Below are 19,776 nucleotides of genomic sequence, written 5' to 3'. Positions count from 1 at the left end.
TGCGCTCCCTGTGGAAGCGGCACCTGGAGCGCGGAGGAACCTCTGAGTCCCTGCGCGAAGTTGGAATAAAAAAACCGAGTTTCCCCTCTCTCGATCGTTACGATTTTTCCCCGGCCGAGCACGCCCAGGCTGGGAAGGGGCAGAGCTCCCTTCCCTGCGCTCCGCCGCGTCCCGGGCTCTCCCCGCGGGCGGGGCGCGGTGCCCATAAGGCGGGGCCGGGCGGCGGGGCGGGACCGGCGGGACCGAGCGGGCGGTGCCGGCTGCGGGGAGGCTCCTCAGGCTCCTCCGAGCGGCTTCTCCGGCCGCCGCTGCCCCGGGAGAGGGACGGGACCCGGCTGGCTCTGAGGGCACCATGGGGCACCCGCGGCCGCGGGGGCCGCAGGTGGGTGCGGGCGGTTCGCGGGGTGGGCGCCCGGCCCGGGGGGAGCGCGGCTGCTTCGGCTCGGGGCGCCTGTTTTCAAGTTAATTCCCTGCTCGGGTTCTTTGCTGCGGCCGACTTTGCCGCTGGGAGGTGTTTGTCAGCCTGTCGGACGTAACTCTTTTTTGCCCGTTTTCCGTGCCGCGAAATGGGTGTGTTTGGGTGGGATGTGAGTCCTGCCCTGGGGTCAGCGTGGGGGTCTGGGTTGGGGAACTCAGCGAGGGCAGCTTCCCTTTTGGGGTGAACTTCAGAGAGGCTGGTGTGTCCCCAGTGCCGGTGAAGTCGTGTCCCTGCCACGTCCTTTCTACACCCGCAGTTTTTGGACAGGGGAAAACCTTGAGAGTTTCCCAGCACGCTGACACAGCCCGCTCTGCCGAGCTGCCGGCTGGGTTTCTCGCAGTGAAAGCCTTTTCTGCCTGTTGCTGTTGCTCTTTATTTGGCATGATGCTCTTTGGAAATCTTCAAGCCCGAAGTGCCTCGTGTCCGACCTGGACTGGGTTTCAAGCTGGTGCAGCTCCGTTGGCTTTGGAAAGTGTTTCTCCCGCACACAACGGGACAATGCACATTGTGTGCCCAGGTCTGCATGATCCCCACAGCCCTCCTTTAAGTAAATCTGCACGATGCCTCTCCAACCAGCAGCGTTACGTGGCTTTTTGGGGACAGGCAGTGACAGTTGAACTGGGTGGATGAAGCTCTGCTGGTTTAACACTGTAAGTAATGGATGTCATCGTCAGGCTGGTGAGTCCATGGCTGTTGGGACAAAAGCTCTCTGTTTTCCTACGGCATTGTATTTCGAGCTGCCTGTGTTTGCAGCTCGAGGGGTGGGAACTCTTGAGTGTCTTTAAAATTACTCAAGAATTTGTGTTTTCCGTCCCATGCCTTCTCTGGCATTTGGTAGTGTGAGCTCATGCCAAAGGCTTGCAGGTAACCAGGGAACTTAATTTCCAACCACCTCTTCTCATGAGTGTTAGCTCTGTGGCTTGGGTCTCGTGGGCAAATTCTGCCCAGTTTTGCCAGAAGTTGGGAAGTTCCAAGTTTAATCCCATGGCCCTGGCCTACCCTTCCTTTGCAGCTTGTCATCAGTCTGCACTGTATTTTCTGTGAATACGCAGAAAGCCCCTTCCTTCAGGGTTGTTGTTACTGCGGGATGCTGAGCACTCCCCAGGGATGCTGGGATCCCTGGTCCCTGCTCAGAGATGAGCACAGGGCACTGGGATGGGATGGTAGCCACCAGCCACACTTGTGCAACTGCCCTGTCCTGCACTTGCCTGCGGCTGAAAGGGGCCTTTCCTTCCATCCTTCTGCTGTGAGATACTATCAAATCTGTCAAATCTGTTTTTTTGCAGTGGAAAAGTGTGTCTGGTCTCCCCCAGGGCTGAAAGTGCAGCACACAGGTGACTTCCCACGGTGTCTCCATCGCCCATCTTGGAGCAGGGTTTAGCTGGCTGGATGGGGGCTAAGCCCATGTCCTCAGTCTCAGTGTTGGTCAGAGCTCCCTCAGGGAGAAGGTTGAGATCTGGGGGAAAAACCCAGATCCCTCTGCAAAGACCTGTTAAAATTTACAGAAATTCCTGTAGGCTGTGCTTCAGCTGATTAAATGAAAGTTTGTTGAGAGGTATATCCATTTAATTTGTTTTTGTCAAGATTTAGCTTTCCTAAGTAGATAAGATTGAAGGTTCTCACTTAAATACTCATTTGCACATTTAGTTTTGTCCCATTATATAACATCGTCCTTTTCAGGATTGTTTAAAATTAGTGTTGAAGCTCTGGTCTTACTGGAAAAGACTTAATGAAGCGACTTCTCCTGCAGGCCGTGATGCTCTTTTTATTTTGAGAGGCTTGAACTCCTGCCACAAAAAATGCTCTTGCTGGCAGGTGTCTCCTGAGCTCTCACAGCTTAGGAAGTTTGCTGGTATCAGAATTGCTGCTGCTTTAGGTGCTGGTTTAGATGTGTATAAATGAAATTATAAGGGCTAGGTAGGTGATCTTTGCTGGTGAAATTATTCTTTCATAAAGCGGGCTGAAAGCTCGTGCCTCACCTAGAAATTTTATTACTCTTAGAAGTAACAAAGTGTAAAGGCTCGTGTTATTCCTGTAATTTGTGAAGTGCTCTTTAGACTTCAGGTGTGTCTGCAGTGAAGGAAAGATCCCATGTTTTACAGGAGTGGGTCTGATCTTCAGCAGTGATTTGAGAAATCTCTTACAAGATAAACCGTGCATCTGAGTGCAAGTTCAGCCAGTTGAACTTGGGTTTTTACAGTTATTCTTTCTCTGGAAATTGATTTAAAGCAAGTTGTCAAGCCTTCAGGGAAAGAAATGTCAGGGTGAGTGTACTTAACTGGTGGTGTTACCGCAAGTGTTATTCCCTTGAAATGATATACTAAGGAAGATATCAGTTATTTATGTTCATGCAGGTTTCTAGTTTTATCTTGTATCTCTCTGCCCAATGAACACACCAGAGGAGAAACTCAGTCTCTGAAATAGCTGGAGTACTGCAGGAAGCCATTGCACTCCATGAGGAGCAGCTCCTTTCTGATGCCTTTGCTGCAAACAGGTGGTTCCTTAATTTCACAACTATTTTGCAGCAAGTGATTTTAAAAATAATAATAATAAAGCTTGAGTGAGAATGAGCGTTGTCCAGTGGCCCTAAATTGGTCTATAACAGCTAAGGAAGGCAATTTGATTTTCTTCTTGGTGTTGAGTTGCTGAAGTGTTTTATGTAAATAAGGCACTTGGTCTTGTCTGAGGGTGAGGAAGGAGGAGGGTGAGAGCAAACCCTTCCTGCCTTTTCCTCCCATTGTCTGGCTGACAATTAATTGATGATGTGTTTTTAGCTCACATGCCTTGTACCCTGGAAACTTCCCAGCAAGGAGACTGAATGGAGTTACATATCTATTATTTGGTTTTTTGTTTATATATATAAATAAGTTTTTAACAGTTATTTAGCCAGGTGCCCCTCCTGTGCCGCTGGGTTTCATGGACTCATCCTCACCTGCTAGATGTACATACCAGCTCTGCACATGCAGACACCCTGGAAAGTACTGGGTGGTGGAGGGACTGGTGGAAAAAGAGCTCTGTTTGCCTGGTTTTCTTTACAAAATATTTGCCATGTTGCTCCCTCACCTGTGTGGCACAGGGTGTTCAGGGTGGCACGAGGCTGTCATGGAGCTTGTGCAGGGGACATGCACCGTTCCCCTGGCTCCTGTGCTGAGGGGGGAAACAAGCAGGAGTAAAATGTGGATTTGCAGATCGTGAAATTTATGTTATATATATTTTTGTCCTTGGAATTCAGAGTTTTCTCTGTTTCCACGCAATAATAGTGGGAGGCATCGCTGGGGTCGGCATTGCGTGCCATCGCCGCTGCCCTGAGCGCTTCGCACATCCCTCGCTCCTCGTGCCCACACGCTGCGATGGCATTTAGTGCTTTCTGGATCCTTGAAGCAGATAAACACCGAAACCTGGGGGTTTACATAACAAAGTGGGAGCGGGGCTCGTGTCTGTCAGACAGCGCCCGGCCCCCGGCACCCATCTGCTGGTGTGGGGAGAGGGGGAGAAGCCGTCTGGTGGCTGCTGCTCCCACGCTGGAGAGCTGGGGCCCTAAAAGGAGCTGGGATGGTGCCAGGCATCCCCCCGGCAGAGAGGAAGCCACTCACCCTAGCAGGGAGACAAGTTTTGCCTCAGAGAATAAGAACTTGTAATTTTAAAACAGTTGCGGCTTGTGCGAGCCTAAATAGGCACAGGTCAGGGAAGTCTTGCTGAAAAGGGGTCAGGGAGGGCAATGGAGCAACTGCCAGAGGACCTGCCACTGCTCTGGCAGTGGGTGTGGTGGAGTGTCAGCTTGGCAGGCAGGGTGGCAGCACAGCGTGTGCTGAGGGGTCATTGCCAAAATGGGATGCAGGTTTCTAATATTGGGGTAATCACCTTGAGATAATCTTATCAGGCTTCTGTGCTCGGTTGGATGCCAAGAAAATATGTGTGAGAGTGGGGCTGGCTGGGAATGAACCCGGCAGTGCTGCCTTGGCATGTGTCTGCCCACCTGGGCTGAGTCCGCACCGAAGCCGGCGCCGGCCACGTGTGGTGTTCGTACCTTTGTACTCCTTGGTTGGCTGTGTTTCTGCGACTGTTTTCCTTAAACTTTCCCCTTTGCTCCCCGGGGACAGGGTGCATGTTGAGCTCCAGCAAATAAAATGGTGCTACACCTCCAGTAGGATTTGACAGCAAAGTAGCCAGTTTGCATTAGTTACCTCAGCGTAATGACATTGCCCCTTCCTCCTCTATTCCCTTTTTTTCTGGCAGAGGAGGCATATATAAAATAAGAAATGATTTTCTGCCTTAAGGAACTGACTCTTTAGGAAGAAAGGCTGTAATAAAAGGCAGTGTGAATAGCGATGGGGTGGATATTTTGCAGAAGAGAAAGAGCAGCCCTCCATTGCCCACCCGTGGAAAGCCTCTGAGAAAGGAGTTGCAGGGCTGAGGATGAAAAACCTCATTGCTATTGCAGATATACGCAACAGAAGGAGACTTTCACTCTGGATGTGGAGTCCTGTGCATGCTACACTGACAGCAGCAAATATTCAGAATAGTCATGTAGTAGATTTATTTTCCTGGCTTACACCTCTGTTGGTGAAAGAAGAATTAAATTGTATTTCCTCGATTGCATTTTTCAGGTCAGACTGTGAGTGGACCTGATTCCTGTCTCAGATTTTTATTTCTGCTGGTGCAGTGAGTTTTCCTATGTCCAGGGCTCTTTCTCTGGGTGAAATAAGATAAATCTCCCAATAAACACCTGATGCTTCCCTGGCTCTCCCAGGGCCAGCAGCAGGATCCCAGTAGCTCTGGGGGCTGTTTACAGCTCCATCCCCAGGGCCAGAGAAGGTGGTCTGAGCACAGAGGGACCACTCTTCTCCGGGACGAGCGTTCCAGTGCGCAGAGACAAAAGGCAGTGCCAGGCAGACAATGTCCCACAGAGCAGCGCTCTGACAGCCTCTGTCCCAGCTTGTGCAAGTGTCTAATTCACAGCCACTTGCAGTTTTTGGTTGTCTTGCTGTGCAAGATCTTGCTTCTCGACTCTTCTCCTGTCAGGGTCCTGCCAGTGGTGTGTCCCGGGGCTCTTCTGTGCCACTGGCACTGACTCACCTCTGAGCCACTTCCTAGAAACTTCTCCCATTTTACCAGCTGGAGTTCTGGGAAGATTTTTTTCAGTCAGAAATAGTAATTTCTTCTTCTTCCTCCCCCGTCTGTGTTTGCCCCACCCAGAACACACCCTCTCGTGAACACGGCTGCGTTGCTCTTGGGTCAGATGCACCTCACAGCACAGGCTTCTCTCACCATCAGCTGGGCTGAGTCCTGCTTTCAGCCTCCAGGAATCCCCAGGGGAAAAACAAACCTGCAGGAGTAATTAGTTGCATATTTCCAACATTTTCAGTAACCTGGGGTCTTGTGACCATGGCAGGACCCTGTGACCCACTACCTGACTAAAGACAACCTCTCTGTTGGTTTTTTTTTCTTTATTGAAAAAAATAAGTGTTCTCACTCCCAACCAACTTTGAATGTGGCACACAAGAGGTGAAACAGTTGTAGGTTTTGTGCTTACATTTTCCCTTTCATTTCAAGTAAAATGCCATTACATGATACAGTTGACTTCACATGAAGAACACAAATCTGCCTTGCTTGGGGTTCTCTTGGGTGCAGTGAGAAGCACCCGTGGGTGCTGAGGTCTCCCAGGAAGCTCAGCTGTCCTCTCTCTGTCACAGCTCAAGGGCTGCTGAAACAATTTGGAGAGCAAGGCAGTGCATCATAGTCTTTTCAGAAAGAAGTGCTTTAGTTTCTCCTTTCCTCTTTGCTATTTATGTAGTCCCCATGAGATGTTCTGAAGTATATTTTTCCATGAGTGAAGTTTCCTGCAAATTGACTTTTTTTTCTCTGAGTGTCCCACCCATCACTAAATCTTACCAAAAAAGAATAGTAGATGACTCACAGTGGCTTTGAAATCTCTGTGATTAGACCTGATCCTGCTGAGTTTTGGCAGCAGTTATGGCAACTGAGCCATTTTGTTTACTGGGAGAAAGAACTGGTGAGATGGGAACTGCTGTCTTGTTGTTGTTTTTTTTCCCCTCTATTGCATTTTCTTTCTGCCAAACAGCTTTTTTTGGGCACGTGACAAACACTCTGCAGACACCTTTCTGAGCAGCACTGCTCCAGAAGGTCATGGCAGTTGAGGGAAAAATTGTCTTTAATTTTTGGCTCGTTGCATGCTGAGGTCTGGAGGGTTCAGCTTGTAAGTCTTAATCTTGATGCTCTGATTTCCACTAGGAATGTGTGGGAAAAGTACTGTAGGGGAGTTTTCACAAAAGGACAAAGAGCTGCGGGGTGTCTCTGCCTTGTCCAGGCACCCGCATTGCTTGTAAAGGGCTGGAGCTCTGGGTATGAGGGTAAGGGAGGGGAATGAGGAGGCTGATGAGGTTTGATTTGAGCTCAGAGATGAGCATCACCTTTCCCTGCCTACCCTCAGTGGCCTTCTGTGCCGGCTTGGTTGAGGCATTGTTTTTCCCCTCTGGGAAAAGGGTTAAAATTTTTTTTTCCGAGGCATCTATTTTGTTCTAAACAAGCTGTCAGTATTGTCAATATGTGTAAATGAGCTATTTTGCATAAATTTGCAGGTATTGAATTGTATTTAGAAAAGAAACAGAAGGAATCTGGTCTGTTTCTGCAAGTTTCTTCTTCATAATGAGCAGTTTTTAGTTGAATTTGTCTGCATTTGAGCTCAGTTTGACAGGTACTGGTCTGAAACCTCAGCCATCGTTCCAGAGTTATATGAGAAGTCATAACCCAACTTATGTAATAATTTGCTAATACTTAATTTTGATAATGGATCAAACACTTCAAGGTATAGAAAAATTAGCTTTTCAGTAACTCCAGTACCCTGTGGCCTAAGTTCTGTTGTGATTCTGTGGAGAGTCATACAGGGAGCCCATGGAGGGTTTCCTTGGGAGAGGTTGGTTTGCCCTCTGAAGTCTCAGGGACAACATTGCCTTTGCCTTCTGAGCTCTGCTCACAGCTTCTCTTACAATTACCTCTGAGACTTCCCCAAGCCAACTGTTTTCTTCTTGGAAATTAGAAGTTCTCAAATATTTGTTTTAGCTGGCCAGGGAGAAGGAAAATGCAGTTCTTGGGAGGTCTTAATGTTATCCTAGATCCACAGATGAAGTTGTTCATGAACTGGTAGATTTCTGGGCGTGAAAGGGAGGCCGAGGGTTGATGTTTGCCTGTGTCGGTGCTCGCTGCTGGCTGTGGGTGAGAAAAAGCAGCTGCTGTTGGAAATGTGGATCAGGATCAGGCATGCACCTGCCTGTTACCTCTGGCACGTGTTGCTGCTGGCTCTTTGGACACGATGCCTGATTGTACAACAGGCATGTGATGCTGGGTGTCCCAGTTCGATGGTGGAAGCTGCAGCCCCCGAGCGCTGCAGCTTTGGGGGTAGACTGGAGAATGGGAGTCAAATGAGGAGGGAGAGATCAGATTCTTGTGGAGTTTATTAACCAGAATGCATCAAATGCCTTTAAAAGCATTGCTAAAAAAAAATAAAAATCCATAGGGAGCTTCAGTTTGGAAAGGTGCTGAATCCGGGTTTGTGGGCAAGAGTACTGAGTGTGTTTTGGGGTGATGAGAGTGGCTGCATTGTGTTGTGGGGCTTTGCACCAGTGTTTCCAGCTTGTCCCTGGGTAGGGACAGTGTGTGACAGTGCTCTCAGTGTGGTGCAAGGTCCCATTTGGGATGGGGAGGCAGTGGTGTGCTGGCTGAGGAGCTGAGAGGAGCTGGGACATACCCTTGCTGGGATGACCAGAGGTACATGGTGTCCCCAAGGTGCTGCAGCTCCTCTCACGCCCGTGAACCCGAGTTCATCCAGTGGTTTGCATTTACCAAAGTACACCCCTGTGCACAGTGAGCAAACAGCTTGGCAGTGGTTAATGTTCAGCGTGAGCAGGGTTGATTCCCACTGCCGGGAAGGGTCAGTGTGGGATGGCACCACACAGACACTGGCGCGGACCCAGCACTGCAAATGCACAGCAGCCACCGGCGCTTCATGTGAGTCCCAGCCCTGCACCTTGTGCTTGGGGCTGCCTCTGAGAGGGACAAAAGCATCAGTAAGACCGTGGTGGTAGTCACCCTGCATCCTTGAAGTCAGTGGTGCCCTGGGAGATGAGCCTGTGCCTTGGACTCTGCAGGCACAGGAGGGAGTTGGACTTGGCTGCTGCTCGCATGGGAACACTTGAGTCCTGCACTGTGGTGGGGGCTACACCAGTAGTGTACTACTTAGTAGTACTAACTAGAAGGGTTGCCTTCGTACTCCATCATGGCCTCGTGTTCATGCCAACTTTTTTTTTCCCCAGTGGAAATTATTTGAAGAGTTCCATTTAGACCAAAAAAAAACCCCAAAAGTCATGACAACAGAAATAGCATTTTATTGAAGCAATTAACTATTAGTAAAAATACATGGTCTCAATCTGCTACTCCTTGTTGCTGTGATACCCACAGAAATTTCTTACTTCTTTGAGCAAGTGACAGAAAGGGTCAACAAAAAGCACCTCCATGTGCTTTCACATGGAAAAAGCAGGAGGAGAGAGAAAAGTCATGTTCCCACTTAATGAGATCTGTTCAGTAAGCAGCAGGTTGCAGCAGGGGCAGGGATGGTGACATCCTGACACATACCTGCACTCTGTCATCATCTAGAGCTGATACCAGGAGTGAGTGCCCATACAGGGCTGGGGAGCAATGACTGAGATCCCGTTCCAGTCACTGAATCCCTTCCGAGCGCAGACTGCAGTGCTGTCCCTGGGATTAGCTTGGCTGGAAGGAGTTATGTGAAGCTCTATGTTTGCATTTATCAGCTGCCACGTAACCCTGCTGTGGGATGGAGGTGTTGGGCTGCCTTCCAGCGTGCCCTCTTGTCTCTGAGCCGCCAAAATTCCTTGCAGAAATGTGGCTTGGCAGGTGCCGGTTGCTGGAGCAGACGTGGCACTGGGAGATACCAGAATAGCTTTGAGTGATGTACAGGACATCAGCCCTGTAGACATCTATATGTTTAGGTCATGAAAATATGTCCTATATTTATATGACGTGTCCAGCTGAATATAAGAGTGGCAGCAATGTGCACCATCCCAGGAGTGCTGCAGTGCTCCTTGTCATCCCTGATGATTGTGAAGATAGATGACCACTCCAACAGTCCTGTGCATTACACTCTCACTCTGGCAAGCTACCCGCTTTTAGGATTTTATATAAAGCTTTTGTAGTCTCTGCCTCTTGCCAAGCTCTGCATGTCTGTCAGCACCCTGAAGTGCTGCATCCTTTGGCCTTGCTGCTGTTTGTGCTCTTTGCAGCAGATACTTTTCCCAGCCCCTCTTTTGCCTCAGCCCAGGACTCCCTTGGCCACTCCTATCACATCTCCATTGCATGGTTTGGGGATGCTGAGGTGGAGCTGATACCCAAGGTGCTGTCACCCGATTCCCTTTGCCTGCCTGTAACTACAGTGCTAGTGGAGTAGGTAACCAGGTGCCAGAGGCTCTGGGCATCCCCTGTTCTGGCTTCAAGGGTGTTATGCACAGTACTCCTGCGTTTAGGGGTGCAGGGTGTGTGCCATGACCACATCAGGCAGTGCAGGGCTCATGGTGATCTCTGGAGGATACACAGCCCAAGTTGCAAGCACAGTGCTTAAAACCTCTTGTCCTCGCCTGAGGAATCCAAAACATGGTGACGAATTAGTATGTGAAGGGCCAGCATTAATTACCAATAAATAGCTAATGATCAGCTTCCTGGGGAGGCTGCACTTCCCGTGGCACCCCAGGGAGCGGGGACTGTACTCCTGGGGTGCTGCTGGGCAGGGGAAGCAGGAGCCCTGTGCTGGGGGAGCAGGAGTCAGAGCAACCAGTGCATCAGCATGAGATCAGCAGCCACTGCTCAACCAAGGATGTTTATGTTTTCCCTTTGCTGTTTGGTAAAGCAAATGAAATGAGTCCTTGGGAGGCCCCTGACGCTTAGGCTGGGCCTGGGTGTGGGGAAAAACGCAGCACAGGGGGGTTTTCTGATGCAGCCATGGCTTGGTCACCACACACTGACAGTGCTGACTGGTGCCTTTCCTCATCATTTCCCTTGACCTGCCTGGTTTTTCTGTTCCCTTTTCTCTAGCAAGAGCACTGTGGGATGAATGCTGTAGAGCGCTGTACAGAAGGATAAGGGGCTCTGCTCAGTATGAATAATGCAGCAGGGACTTCCAACAATTAACCTGTTATTTCCAGGAAATTCCAGCCTTGAAGCATGTCGACCCCAGTTGCAAACAGGCCGTGTGGATTCCCATGACTTTGCTTTTACTCTGGGCAGGCTGGTGGCTTGGCAGTGAGCCTCACGTGGCAAGGACTGTGGAAATCAATAATGCAGAACCAGGGAACTGTGCTGCAGGAAGCACTAATTGGTTTCTGCTTTTAGAGGTATTACTGTTAAATGTAGGCACTTTGTGGGAATGATTGTTTTGGAAACGCTGTTTTGAAATATTTTTGGTTTTTATCAGGATTGGGCTAAAGATAAGAAAATTAGGTCAGGATGATGTTTGAACATAGTGTTTATTGTTGATTTGGATTTGTGTTTCAGTTCCCCAGCTCCAGGGCGGGAGCAATGCTTTGGTTCTTTTTCAAGGGTTGTTTTGTGTGTTTTAAAAAACAAACCCTAATCCTCTTGCACTGTCCCTGCAGTGTGAGCATCCAGAAGGGCAGATTTTCAGGAGGCGTCTGTGTGTGCCGTGCTGGCTGCTTGCTCCTCTGGCTGAATAGTTTCCATGTACTGAACTGAAGAACAGGGTTAAGGCATTGCTGAGTATTTTTCAACCCCTCTGTCTTTAATTTCATACTTAGGAAATGTAACATAGGAGCCCTGAGATTTTGATAAAGTAGTGGGGGAAAAATAAAATCAGTGCATTTTCTCTTGCTTTGTCATGGATACTGGGTTTCTTGGTCTGAAAAAGCAGGACCCCCTTTGAAGGCGCTGACTGGGACCTGAGCCTGGGACATCTCTGGGTTTGGGTAGGGCTGACCCCTGTCCAGGGCCATGGAAGGAAGGTGTGCCAGAGTATAAATCTGAGGTGCTGACAACCCCAGTTTCTCCTGGGGGATGCAAATAACACCTCACCTTGTCAGCTGAGGATATTTCTTCATGTGGGAGTGGTCCAAAGCTAATTTTAGGTTTAAAAGGGGATAAATTAGGAAATATTTACATGAAAAAGATTCATCACCACTAGACAGAGCAAATAGCTGTTGAGGGCATCATGCATGGGATTTCCTTGGCATCTCATCTGGGCTGTGGCTGCCTGTATGGCACCCAGGCTCCTGGCAGCAGCAGCAGGAGAGAGAGAATTCATGGCTCAAATTCTTTGGGCTTTGTTTTGACTGTTGGGGTTTTTTTTTCTTTTTTCTTTTTAATAGCATCATCTCATTGCCCAGTTTTAGGCTGAGCCTGTCTGATTCTGTCCATGCAGCCCAGGAGGTTTGCGTGTGTCCCACCACCGGCACTGCTGCCTGCGGGACAAAACCAACTGTGGGAACAGAGGTCACTTGTCACAGCCCTTGCCAAAAGGTCACTGTACTGAGAGAAATGTCATGAGAACTGGAATGAGGGTAATTTTCAGGGATTAAAGTGTTTCTCACCATAAGGATGGGAGTTGATGTTGAGCATCAAACCCTGTGAGGCATTAGCAGGAAATGTCTGTTTTTCCTGGATGTACTTTCTCTTCCCTCCTCCCCTGTTTTTCAAATGAAGGTTTTCTGGGTTTCATAGCTCTTTGTGGTGCTCATAGGCATCAGAGCCTCATTAAGGAACAGGGTTTATCTGAGCTTGTTGCAGATCTTCCATGATACAGAATAAACTTAGGCTGACCAAATTTTGGGTAATCTGTGCTATTACCAGCTGCATACATTTTCACATCAGGACGTGAATAACTTCAAAACACAGAACTGTTCATGAATATTTACTAAAATGTGTATTTTCTGCCTTCCAGTTTCCATGCCTTTAAAACTGTGCTTTTGTTGTCCTGTGCAACAAGTAGAAAAGCATTTTATTTAGCTGAGATTGTCATATGATCCCTGAAGTAATAACTTGGAGTTAAAGCATAACCAAAATGGCAAATAGCAGAAGTAGATACCAAGCTTGCAAAGGTGCAGGATTGAGCTACAGGTTTGCAGTGTATTCACAAGGGCTCAGGGATTAATGTAGTTAATTTTTACTTTAATAGTCAATGTCCCTATAGTTGAAATCTTGGCTGATTCTTGGTGCAGTCACTAATTCCAGTGTATATATTTTAGTAGTTCAAGAGGCTTGGGGCTCCTGTGCTGTGGGGACAGCCTGGCGACGGGAGGCAGAGAGCTTAAGTGGTGCTTGAAAGAAGAAATAATTAATCTGAGAACTAGGCTGAACAAAGGCGGTGTCAGCAGTGCTTGTAGGGATTTTTTTGCCTCTTTCAGTTTCTCACCATCTCCCTTCTTCCTTGTCTGTTAATTCTTTCCGAAGTTTTCCTTTACTGCTGACTTTATTGGTTGGTTTTTCCTTCTTGCTGCTTTTGCCCAGGCAGATTCCAAGCTGGATAAAGCTGGAGCAGCACCTTCCCTCTGTTCAAATGAAGGTTGCTGTGCCAGCTCCTGGCTGCCCAGGCCAGCAGGTTTGGATTTGTGGTATCTGAGGGTCTCAAAAGGGAACTGGTGCAACTGTTCCCTCTCCCCTGCCCCTGCCTCCTCCAGCCCTGGGAGTCTGCAAACCCCTCCTCGGGCAATCCAGTGCCTTTGCCAGTAGACAGAGCTTTCTCCCTAGTCTCTGCTTTAAGCCAGAAATTATTCAGAAAGAGAGTAGATTTAAATTAGATGTTAGGAAGAAATTCTTCCCTGTGAAAGGGAGGCCCTGGCACAGGTTGCCCAGAGAAGCTGTTCCCTGGAAGTGTTCAAGGCCAGGTTGGACAGGGCTTGGAGCAACCTGGTCTAGTGGAAGGTGTCCCTGCCCATGGAACTGGATGGTCTTTAAGGTCCTTTCCAACCCAAACCCAATGATTCTGTGATTCTAATTCAGAGCACTTCTCCCTTGTCCACCCTGCTCACAGCAGCCTTCTGTAGGCTTGCAGACTGTGTCACGTTTCTCTTCCTGCTCTCAGTACTGACACTGTTCTCACAGGTCAAATGCTTTAGATCTGACTCTTCTGTCTTCTGCACCGTATCTTCCTTTTTGGCATGCAGGGAGTATCCCTGTTTGTGCATCTTGGCACAGGTTTTGCCTTTGTTCGGATTGCCGGTTCTTGATTCAGTCAAACCCTGGTCTTTCTCTTTGGTTTTGGTTGTTTGGTTTGGTTTTTTTTCCTTAAACAAACGCTGCTTATTTTCTATCCTGAATGGCAGCAGACGAATACTAAAATGCAGCACTTGTTTCTCATGAATTTATCTTATTATTTCCACTCTCCTGCTGCTTGAGTTTTCCCTGACCTGCACGTAATTGCAGCCTCCAAAGCTGACAGTATTAGCAGGTTTGTAATTACGTTCTCTGGTCCATCACTAGTGTGAGCAGTGAGTGGCACTGGAAAGACAGGGCCTTCTTGATGTAACCTATCTGGTTTGTGGTTAAATCCTGGATATCCGTGTGTGGTGCCTGTTTGCACCCAGCCTGTTGCAGATTAACCCAGGAGCATTCCTCAGCTTGCCCGTGGGAATGCAGGCAGTGTCCACATGGAAACTCTGGCCAAGAGGTTAAATTGCTCTTACAGAGTAGAGCCGTATAAAGCAATTTGCAGAAGCTTTCAGAGGGATGTGTTATGTCCTGTCTTTCCAGCTGACCCCAGTGCTGTCCTCCCTGCCCAGGGCTGGGTTTGTCCTGTGCCCTCTGGCTCTGCAGCAGCTGACTGTGATGGGGAGCTTGGCCTCTGCCCGAGTTCATGGGGCTGCCAGACATGTCATGCTTTCCCTCTCAACCCCAAAATCTTGCTCTAACCTCTAGAGGGGAAATCTTGCTGCTGGGACTGACTCAGGTCCATCTGAGTTTGGACCCTGCATTATCCCAGGACTTGCCTGTGCCAGCTGTGAAAACAGCTTCAGCTTCAAAAAAAAAAAAAAAAAAAAAAAAAATCCTGAGTTATGCAGCCCTGCTGCGGTCCCTGGCAAATAATCTCTGCATACACTGGTTAATTGTTTATCCATTAACTGGCTGCGTCAATTAATGTGACGAGGAGCCCAGCTGTACCTGGCACGGCAGGGAGGGGAGGAGGAGGAGGAAGGAGGATGTGCATCCTCTCCCTGTTGGCTTCTCTCCGTGTGCTCTTCCTCCAGCCCTCCCGATGTGGTATTTGTCTGCTGCTTTCCTTCAAGTGTAATTGCTGGCATGGCACATACAGAGTGTGTTTGGGCTTGTGTTCTCTTGGACTGTAGAAAACTTCTTTTGGAAAGGGCATTAAGTTTCCATGAAGCAAAGGCTTCTTCAGACTAAGAAAAAAACAAACTGTGTTTTGTTTCTAAACATGAATACAGACAGAAGAAATACAAAGCAAGATGCTGCTTTATTTCCATCTAGAAATGGTCAAAAAAACTTCTTTGCCTGAAATGCTGAGTGGGAAATAGGATTTTATTGTATCAGTGCAGAGTGGGGCTCTGGGCTCCCCTCTGCCACCCCCAGGGTTATTTGGGAAATATAACGTCTGTGGCCTCCCTTGGGAATGATATTTGTGTATGCCTGCTTTCCAGGGAGAAAATCAAGCATCCAAAGCCAGTCTATATCAGGTGGAATGACTTCACTGCTAGAGGAAAATGAAAATGTACCTTATGCTCTCTGAATAATTCAATTCCCCTGCAGTGTGTTGTTAGAATAGGAAAAGTGTAAAGCTTCCGACAGGGAGAACTGGCTTTCCATGGAGTGGTGGTGAAGGAGGTGTGGGGCAGTGTGAGTGCCAGGCTCCTGCTGTGGGGAAGCTGTGTGGGCTGGGTAGGGAAGTGGGTAACAGCAGTTGGGGTGAGAACAGTTTAATAATTGAAACAAAATAAAATATTATGCTACTACTAGTAGTAATGATAATAATAATAATTGTAATGAAAGAGAGAGAGAAAGGAATAACACCCGAGGGAAACAAGTGATGCACAATCCAATAATTGCTCACCACCTGCTGACAGATGCCCAGCCTGTTCCCCAATAGCAATCAGCCCTTTCCAGCCAACCCAGCTTATATACTGGGCATGATGTTCTATGGAGTGGAATATCCCTTTGGACAGTTCAGGTCAGCTGTCCTGGCCTTTCTGACCCCCAGCTTCTTGTGCACCTCACCACTGGCAGAGCATGGGAAACTGGGAAGTCATGGCTTAGGGGAAGGAGGACTCAGCAACAACTAAAACATCAGTGTGTTATCAACCTTTTTCTCACCCTAAACCCAAAACACAGCACTAGTACCAGCTAATGAGAAGAAAACTAACTCTGTCCCAACCAAACCCAGGACACTGTCCCACGGTTCAGTGTATTGGGGGGAGGAGGTACCCAGGAGTGTACGCGTGTGGGTTTGTGTTTGAATTATTCAGGTGCATCTCTTGAAGTGACCTGTGGGCCCAACAATCCCCCAGTCTGGTCCTAAAGCCTCTGTGCTGTGGTGGCATTCCCTGCCACTGGTGGAAGGTGACAGAGCCACCAAGGCCCTCAGAGCCCTCGCTCCCAAGATGAAGCTGTTGGTTCTGCATTTACTTTGGTATAAGAGAAGAGATTGACTCATTTTTTTCTTGATTCAAGTCTGTGTGCAAATGGATTTTTTTTTTTTCTGAAGGCAGCTGCTTTTAACGTGTTTTTGGGCTTACATGATATCAGCCTTCTGTAGTAATAAAATAATGTACTTGTTTCAAGAGGAAACAATAATAAAGAATGTCCTTTCAAAAGCAGCTAAAGACATGATTTATTAAAATGTTAAATTATTTCCAAGTTACGGCATACCCAGCTCTTGCTATGGAGCTCACTCAACAATAATGGCACAGTGTTCTTTGCAGAATTTGACATCAGAAATGTCACACTTCTTTTAAAAATCATTCTTTAACACAATGTAAGAGCTTCCACCAGTATAAATGGGCATCCTTGTATTGACTGCTGTAAAATGTTGCCAGTTTGTCCCGTCCATATTTTTTTAGTGAAGCTGTGGAGCTGTGACATTTATTGCAGAGCAGGGCAGAGATTGAAAGGACTTATTTATCACGGAGATGCCCAAGAGCTGGAGCTTGGCTGCGTGCAAGGACCAGCAGCCAGTTCTTCAGCCCCATAGTGAGTTTCAGAGCCTGGAAGAGGAGGAGGAAGAGGAGGGTTTGCAAATACACACAGGTGCCAAAGGCTTGTGCCAGTCCAAGTGGACATGCGTCACATATCGATTTATTTTTGTTTCCTTATTTTTTTTCTTCTTCCTTCCCCATTTTTGTCCTGACTCAGGCTCCTGGCATGGCTGGGTGGGAGTAAAGGTGGGAAGTGCTGTAGTCATCAGTGCCTAAACACCTCCAAGTGCCACTGCCTGAGCACCCCAAGCAGGCAGCAGCCTTCCTTCCCCCTGCCCATGTCCCCATCACTAAGGGGCCGTGGGCTGGTCCTGCAGCCACCTGTGCTGTTGGAGGGGTGACACAAGGACAAGCTGGAGTGTCCACCTTGTTGCTCCCAGGCCTTCTGTGGGCATCAGGATGCCTCCAACCCCGGTCTGCTCCCCAGAGAGGAACATTTACAGCTGTAACATCTGAGCCTGCTGAGAGGAGGGAGCCGTGGGAGAGCACAAGACATGCAGATGCCACAGGCAATTGTTAAGGTGTAGAGAAATAGAGGAAATCTTAATAATGCCTGGAGTTTGTATCACTAGTTCAATCAAAGGAAGAACGTGTAACAAAAACACCTACTGATTTTCTGAGTGAGCTGTTCCTCCGTGCAGCCTGACCTGGGAAACACAGAGCCCTGTGAATTAAGTCTGGGATTTGGCTGGGAATTGATATGGTTTGTGCTTTTTCTGGTGTATGGTCATTATTGCAGAGCTTGTTGAGATGATCAGGCGAGCTGATGCAGAAACTTCCTTGCTTTCCTTTTGTAATCAATCCATGAACGTAATCCTAAACAACAACCAACCCCCTGCAGGTGTTTTTAGCTGGAAAGTGAAATATTATTTATTTTGCTTTTAAAAATACAACTAGAGTGTATGAGTCCTGTGGTCACTGGCATGGGGGGAAACTTTCTCTTGCAGCCTGAAGCTGCCTGTACTTTTTCACTGCTCTGGGCAGTGGTTTCCTGTAGCTGCAGGGCTGGCTGTTTGCATCAGGTGCGGAGGATGAGGATAGTTGGGATGAATGTGGGTAAGGGGCTGGAGGGATGAGGGGGCCTTGTGCTGCCAGTGGTTTCCCTGAGCCCTGCTCTGTGTTGCAGAGGGGGTGATGACAGCCCTGCCCCTTTCTCTCCCCAGTGCCCCGCGGCTCCAGAGCGCGGGCCCCGGAGATGTCACTGAGAGCCCAAAGCCATGCAGCCACATCGACGCTGAAGAAGATCGCTGCAGACATGAGCAACATCATCGAGAGCCTGGACACCAGGGAGCTCCATGTGGAGGGGGAGGAGGTCGACTCAGAGGTGCTAAATGACCCGAAAGGCACCGGTGAGTTGACACTCGTACCTTCTCACCCCGTGTCATGCCTGGATTTAATAATCTGTTGACAGATGGGGTGCAGCCTCAGGGGTTTTCCCAAGCCCAGCCACTGACCCTGGTTTAGAACCAGGAGGCTCTTAAAACATGAGCTTTTCAAGTCAAGCCCCTTCTGTGAAAGCTTGTCTTCAAGCTCTCTTAAATAAAACCTGGCATATTTTAGTGGAATTAATGCTGCTGTGTAAATGCTCCTGTGTTAAAGCATTGCAGCTGTCTGCTGGCTTTCACGCCCTCGTGGATCATTACAAGGCTGTTGAGCTAACAGGGTTTGTGGTCCTTGCAGCGTGCATTCCCTTCTCTGCCATCTATCACACCCATGGGTTCAAGGAGCCGGGCACGCAGACGTACCTCACGGGATGTCCTGTCCGAGTGCGCGTGTTGGAAGTTGAACGCTTCACTTCCACTAAGAAGGTCAGAACCTCCAGAAATTCCATTTCCTTTCGTTAGAACTGTGTTACGGTGCTGCTCGTGGGTTGATTTTGCGCCTGCTTGTTCACGGGCTGAGGAAGGAGGAATGCCTGTGCCTCAGGAAGCACTTAAGAGAGAAGGTTACCTGTCTGTATAATCTAATAAATCTAATAAAGCAGAACAAGAAATCGGGAGACAGAATGATCCTTAAGTAAAATTGAATAAAGGATCTTCAGATGAGCAGCTGCAGGAAAATTACTTGTTTCAGAGCTTCATCCCTTGTAGTGATGTTCTCCTCTGCAGGTACCAAGCCCCAATGTTTACACCATCGAGCTGACCCATGGAGAGTTCACCTGGCAGGTGAAAAGGAAGTTCAAGCACTTCCAGGAGTTTCACAGGGAGCTGCTGAGATACAAAGCCTTTGTGCGCATCCCTATCCCTACCAGGAAGTGAGTGTGGATCCCTGAGGACACGGTGGGCTTTGGGTGGATGGGATCTTTTAGCAACGTATCTGTTTGATTTCACTGGTCCCATTTGCTTTGCTGAGAGGGCAGAAGAATTCAGTCTTTATAAATACTTAGTAGCTATAATGAAAATATTTGATCTATGTGTTTAGTAGCTATAATCTGAGTGATGCAAACATGTCTCTGCTGACACAGAAAACGTTGTCTCCCAGATCACCAGCTTTTGAGCTGAATTTACCTTGAACTTGGGGATTGATTATGCTAAAGCTAATGGCAATTGCTGGTGTGCTGTGGCTTTTGACAGTGTGGGCTGGATGTTGAAGGTATGGGGGTCCCTGGCATGGGTGGTCAGCCCTGCCCAGGTTGGCCTTGGTGCTCAGAGTGGCTAGAAATATAAAGGAAAAGACAAAATAAGTAGGAAGAGAAGTGCTCTAGGTCAGCAAGAGCCTCCTGATGTGGAGAAACATTGGGATATGATAAGAAAGGTGAAATTATGAGTGGTTAAGTGCTGGAGGAACTTAATGCCATAAAAATAGAGTGTGGGCTCTCTATTTGAGGGCAAAAAAAGATGACCCTTAAAAAATGAAACTGATACTTCTGTGCTGTGTTTTTGTGAGCCAGTCGGAGCACACTGGCTTCTTAAATGAATCCACACTGGCTTTTTTTTTTGTTTTTTTGCCATCCTGCCCACCCATCTCAGTTTTTAAGAGTTTGGATAGGGAAAATAAAAGCATTGCAGGTGGGGGGGTTACATATCGAGGCACACACACACACACACACATATG

General features: G+C 48.2%; 1 protein-coding gene across 2 annotated transcripts in view; it reads left to right on the top strand.

Moving 5' to 3' along the window:
- The first annotated feature begins 211 nt into the window (after positions 1-211).
- Positions 212-19,776, top strand: part of PLD1 (phospholipase D1) — a 62,466-nt gene continuing 42,901 nt past the window's right edge. Inside the window, exons 1-4 of one of the 2 annotated variants that reach the window (XM_064665851.1) lie at positions 212-382; positions 17,886-18,071; positions 18,403-18,530; positions 18,831-18,976. In XM_064665851.1, the coding sequence (XP_064521921.1) occupies positions 17,918-18,071; positions 18,403-18,530; positions 18,831-18,976 (428 nt within the window). In that variant the 5' untranslated portion in view covers positions 212-382; positions 17,886-17,917. The remainder of the gene's footprint in view (positions 383-17,885; positions 18,072-18,402; positions 18,531-18,830; positions 18,977-19,776) is intronic. The other variant, XM_064665850.1, reaches the window with a different exon arrangement.

The sequence above is a fragment of the Pseudopipra pipra genome, chromosome 10 (genome assembly GCF_036250125.1).
Source record: "Pseudopipra pipra isolate bDixPip1 chromosome 10, bDixPip1.hap1, whole genome shotgun sequence".
NCBI classification, from domain to species: domain Eukaryota; kingdom Metazoa; phylum Chordata; class Aves; order Passeriformes; family Pipridae; genus Pseudopipra; species Pseudopipra pipra.
The sequence above is the reverse complement of the archived record's forward strand: the minus strand, read 5'-3'. Positions and strand labels throughout refer to the sequence as shown.